The sequence below is a fragment of the Lemur catta genome, chromosome 17 (genome assembly GCF_020740605.2).
Source record: "Lemur catta isolate mLemCat1 chromosome 17, mLemCat1.pri, whole genome shotgun sequence".
NCBI lineage: Eukaryota > Metazoa > Chordata > Mammalia > Primates > Lemuridae > Lemur > Lemur catta.
The window spans coordinates 34910086-34916085 of NC_059144.1; the positions used below are offsets into that span (position 1 = coordinate 34910086).

General features: G+C 38.2%; 1 protein-coding gene across 1 annotated transcript in view; it reads left to right on the forward strand.

Moving 5' to 3' along the window:
• Nucleotides 1–4159, forward strand: part of SPTLC3 (serine palmitoyltransferase long chain base subunit 3) — a 129016-nt gene extending 124857 nt beyond the window's left edge. Inside the window, 1 exon segment of the mRNA XM_045528394.1 lies at nucleotides 591–4159. Within this exon segment, the coding sequence (XP_045384350.1) occupies nucleotides 591–704 (114 nt within the window). The 3' untranslated portion in view covers nucleotides 705–4159.
• Nucleotides 4160–6000: the final 1841 nt, after the last annotated feature.

Below are 6000 nucleotides of genomic sequence, written 5' to 3' on the forward strand. Positions count from 1 at the left end.
TGACATTTTTACTCTCTGTATCTCAGTGGTTTCTTTTGTAAAATTAGGGATACATCTGCCTACTTACAGTAAGAGAATTGGAACAGGTGAGTTCTTGGTCCCTTGTGAGTTTTAAGGACATAGAGATGCGTATAGTGTGGGAGGACAGAAGATGATGCTACTCAGCTCCCACAAGCTTCCCCTTTGTTCTTGGCCAGGTTGGTCTGCGGTGTCATGAAGACAACCTCAAATGCATTCTGCAACTTTATCTTTTTCTTCCATGAGGCTATATATAAGTCATTACGTTTTAAAACAAAACCTAAGGGTAAACATAGGTCAGATGTTTTTATCCCTCTCCACACACTCCCAAAATAAAATAAACATTCCTAATGTGAGTTAGACCATTAAATAAAATGAATTAGCATCTAACATTCCTCTAGGACTTATAAACCACAACCTAATGATATGGATCTTGACCCTTTTCTTTAAAATCAAAGAAGCTGGCAAAATAAGACAGTAGGTCTTTGTGAGACTTGCTATTATCCCAGGCTCTACAAAACAGTGCCACTTAGGAATTTCAAGATAGCTGACGGAAGCCAATCTCGTTGCAGGTTTTGGAAGCCATTGATGAGATGGGTGATCTCCTGCATCTGAAATATTCCCGGCACATGCAATCAGCACGCCCTGAGCTCTATGATGAGACGAGCTTTGAACTTGAAGATTAAATTTCCTGGTCCTGAAGGAAACAGAAAGATTTTGCCAGCAAGACCTCCCTCCTTGCCTCAGAAGGAATATAAATGGATTTTTCTCCTTTCCTAAGGACAATTTGGTTTCCAGATCAGTTTAATTGAACTGAGGGAAATTACTGTCCTGTTTTTCATGTCACCAGCTCGGGACTGCAGAGATGAAAATATGATTCCAGATTTAAGTTTCTGCTTTCTCAAATATTCTGCTAGAAAGACACACACACACACACTTCTTAGAATATTTTTAATGGCAATGAGCCTATGTTTTAGCTGCTACTGTGCAGCCCCTTTGGTCCAGACCCTTTCAGGGGTTCCAACCAAATAAGAGAATTTTGATTCAGTAATCAATGTATGTGTTTATTTATTTCATCTGCAGATGTGGGTAAAAGTGGTAGACAATACTTGCCCTCCTTGTTCCACCCGTAAAAGTATCAGCTAGGACTTGTCTGTATTATGGGAAGTTCTAGGCAGGAGCATAAAGAAATTGTTGCTTCTACCATTTGCCACATTTGGACATTTTCTATGGACAAGTGTCAAAAGACATAGTTAATGTTTTGAAGGAGAAAGCAGAACTGTCCAGCAGCAACTAGAGATGTCCTCAAAGGAAACTTTCCTCTTCCTCTTGCTGGTCTCCTACGGTTTTATAGCTGAGCTTTTAAGGTTTGGAAAATTCAAGACTTTTGTTTCATGAGAGGGTAGAACACAAGCACAAGCCAATCTTAGGCCTAGACTAAAACTGTAAAGTTATAACAACTTGAATATTGTTGGTGCTGTGCAGAGTGAATGTTTAGTATTGCATAGCCTTTATTACTTTAAGGAATGAATTGTCCTTTTCATATTGGATTTTGAATAAATGGTGAGACTCTATTTCCTTTAAAACTGACCCCCAAGACCACACTTGAAGAATGTATTGACTCAAGAACATTTAAAAGCAAATTCTACCTAACTTTTTTAAGACTGACACCCCTGTTGAAGCTTAATAAATAGTATTGTCACTTGGCACATGCACTCTGAATTGGGTCAAAGTGGGCTCGCACACTTTTGAGCAACTAACTATAACTTACTTGCATTTTCTGTCTTTCTGTCTGTCTCTCTCTGAATGTGAATACAAACTTCTCTGGAAAAGTAGCCCTTTGCTAATTGGATCTAGTTGGTGTGGAAAAAGCCCATGGAAAACCTTATCTTTAACAAACTCCCAGATGGTGCCCAGATTTGGAAACTCTAAAGAGCAGTGGTGACCTTTTAGCAATGCTTCTGTAACAGTTCGAATGAGTTCCAGAACATTCCACTCCATCAAATGACACTGTAAACAAATCACTTCAAGAGAGGTTTGGCTTTGTGTGACACAGATGGACCCAAGCTTTCATGCTGTGCACTGAGATAGAAACTTGACCCACAGCGCCAGTGTTGGATGGAGCAGTGCGCCCTGGTGCTCAAAGTCTGTTACAGGAAAAAGGTGATCAGTGTGGAAAGCTTTTTATGGGGAAATTATAACGCCAAGTGGGTACATCAGTTTAAAAGTGAGCCGCAATCACAGAGTTCCTTATGACTGTCTAAGAGTTGTAAGGAGCACTGTTAGTGACAGGAGCAATGACGTGGGTTCTGAAAATGCAGTTGCCCCATCCAATGATTGATTTTGAAAACTAAATTCCAACTCTTCTCAATGAAACTGGTGCGGCATCACTTGTGCAAAGAAAATGTATGTCATACATGTGCAAAGAAAGGAAGACATATGGGTCTTATCTCCTGAATATGAATATGTGAATTTAAATGAAATTGTTCCTAGTTAATTGTCCAAAATGCATGAATGCCTTGAGTTTTATAAAGGAAAGAGGAGGTAAAGACAATGAGACATGTCAGCCTTCTGCAAAGTATGGCATGCAATAAACATCCTCCTTCCTTTCTGGGACTGCATCTTCACACACACCTTCACACCTAACTTTTGAGCTTTAAGTCCCTAGACAGATGTCTTCAGGAGCAGGAATGTCCACCATTATTGCTTTCATGGAAGAGCCTGAGTCTAATTCATCATGGGAGAGTAATTACTTACCCACCCAGCACAGGGTGGGCAGGGAGGATGTTACCCTCTTTTCATCAAGATCCAAGAGTCCTGGAGCAATTTATTACATTCCAATGTGCAAGAAAAAGGACTTATTTCTGTCAGAGTCTGTGTTGAACATACACTTACGGGAACAACTATAATCCAAGTGGAATGCTTCCCAAGTGCATCAGGAGGGATCCGGATTCCACGGGGCTGATATGAGTATATGTCATATGGAAAAGGGTAGAAGGATGGTTGCAAATAATGAGATTTTTTTAGTTTTTATAAGAAAAAGCTGTTTATGCTAGGTTAATAAGACCATGATTTTAATTCAATGGGGATCATTGAATCTTAATAACTATTTAAGAGCCAAAAATGTCTCTTTGGTTGGATCTGTTGGGAAAGAGAATTTTCTACGAGAACTATAACGTTACGCACCTTCAACCCTTCTATTTGCATGCACACACACATTTTTTCCTTTACAGAGGAAGCAAGAGTATAAAAGTCTAGAAAAGAGAATCTGGTTGGTCGATAGATAAATGGAAGATGTTGTTCTAGAAAATGGCCTTCAGGGAAGCAGAGGAGAAAGGTTCCACAAGATATTTGTAAGGAGGTTATACTTGCATAACAAGAAAATGGCATAGACTTATTCCTAGTCTTAACATGAAACCATGGTGTCAGGGATATTTAGCCACATTGCCTTTCAACATGTTTTGATTGCCAAAATATGAGAACCACTATTGGACCTTTCGGTTTGATATACTAGTTGGCTCCAATAACATAACATGAACCTTATTTTGATTCTCTGTTGATAGTTAAGTGTGTTTGTACTGGTAAAGTAAATTTATTCCATGGCCAACATTTTCTCCTCAATGGGACATTTTGTTCTCTCTTTCCAAGTAACTTTTCTTTCTACAAAAATGGACCCCATATTGAAGAATAATCTGCCATTCATTTGGGCAAAATTATTCCTTCTCCAGTTCTCTCCTGTATCACTCCCTATAAGATGTCCTTTTGCCTTTTCATCACCTTGTTCCTGAATGTGGTGTGTTTTTTCTCTTTTCTCTTCCTACTCTTTAAAAAACCCTCAAGCTCTAATTATTTATTTATTCCAACAGCTCTTTTTTTCCAGAGATAGCAAATATTATAAATGGCTTACTCTGATTTAAAAATCCAAGTTCTTATGATGAAAACTTGACTCTCTTAAATATATACTTTGATTTATAGCAATAATAACAATTGTAATACTAGCAATAAGAACAGCATCTGGTGAATTCTTGCAATTTGTCCTGGTCTCAACACAGTAAGAACAACATATTTGAAGTCTGCTCTCTCAGAACACCCTACCCAGCTGTGTAATATTTGGACAATTAAAAGGAGTCTGTATTTTAAATGTTTCTAGGCAATTATTGTGGCACGTGTCATAATGTATGTGTGTGTGTGTGTGTGTGTGTGATGTGTATGTTTCACTGAAACATTTGAGATGACCAATTTCACTTCATTATGCCTGTGAATGTTAGTTTCTTTAATAAACACATCTCCAAAATTGACAGTATAAAAAAATAATTGGTGGTTTTGTGTTGATTTAGTTCAGGTTGTCCTGAAAAAGACTGAGATGGAGATTTGCATTTAGGAATTTCACAGGGGAAAAGTGGTAGGGGTGGCTGGAGCTGGCTTGCACTGTGATGAGAGCCAGTGGTTCACATCTCTTCATTCAGTGACATCACATTGGTAGCTTGAAGTTGATGACAGTGGGAGTATTTAAACTATGGAAATTGACAAACACTACAAATCAGGTATCTGGAGAGCTGGCTGTCAAACATTTACCAGCATACTACTGAGACCACATATAATTAAGGGAACAGAATTGGAAAGAGGGAGTTGTTGAACTATGATGTTATAGCAAAGACCTTAGTCAATTCCATGGGGAACTGTGCAACTGAGATGATCCTATAGGGCTCTCTCAAGATGACACAGGAAGGCAGGCCATGTCCTCCCCACACCAACCAGTTATTGGATACAAGATGCTAGGGTAGAAGTGTGGGGCAGGAAATTATCTTGGGCAAGACAACTCTATTTAGCTAAAGACAACTCACAGGGAGGGACCTAGCTGTGATTTATTATTTAAAAATTTATTTCTAATCCACCCACTTAGAAAAAAAGTTTTACATTATAAAATTTTAAACATACAGTTATTTTGAGAGAATAATGTAATGAGCCCACATGTACCTTGTTACCTAGCTTCAAACATTATCAATTCATGGCCAGTGTTTTCATCTGTCCCCCCCTCCCACTACATTCTCCCTCCCACTGGATTACTTTGAAGCAAACCCCAGAAATCATATCATTTCATCAGTAAATATTTCATTGACTGTCTCTAACAGGTAAGGTGTCTTAATCTGCTACTCCTTTCACCTTCATTAAAAGATAAATCTTCAGCATAACAAAGCCACCAAAATGAATCAAATGTTAATCTTTTCTTTCTCTATTTCATAGCCTGCAATGTGAACTCCCTGGATGCAAAACTAGGAATTATTTCTAAAGTTAGTAGGTGGTGTCTTGAAAGATAATAAAATAATCATTTTTTTAGACACTTACTATGAGCAACACTGTACTAAGCACTCCAACACATACTATCTTCTGAGTACTCTTGTAGAGATTAATGATGGATTCATCTTGGAAGGCAACAGTATTTCAAGTTGTAAGGAGATTGATTAGCAGTGCATGAAGAGGACTTCCAAGACTCTGGTGGTACATTGTTTTTTCCTGGAATGCTCATCCTCTTCCTTATCAAATCAATGTTCCTCAAAGGTTATTTTAGCTAAACTGTACGTTAGCAGGGGTAATGCAATCCTGAATAAGAGAACAAGTGAAACTAGCTTAATAATTTGGAAAAGGTTGACATCTATGCCAGCCTGGGCTTAAGGTAGGACTTGTTATTCTAATGCTCATTGCATCCCTTGGTCCAAATGAGAGGCTGAAATCTCACATTGCAAGTCAACTTTTTAAAGAAGTTACCACAGATACGAATCAATCAAATATTCACCAACAGCAGGTCAGAATAGGAGTAAAAGGATATATATATATATATATAGCCATAGCATGAAACAGTGCTCCTTTTATTCAAGCAAGATGCCAATTTTTAGATCAAAAATATTGATTGAAGGGGCTAGTGATTTTGGCTCTCACCCAAGTGTATTCAGGATCTGTCTTAATTAGGTTTGGGTCGGCTAC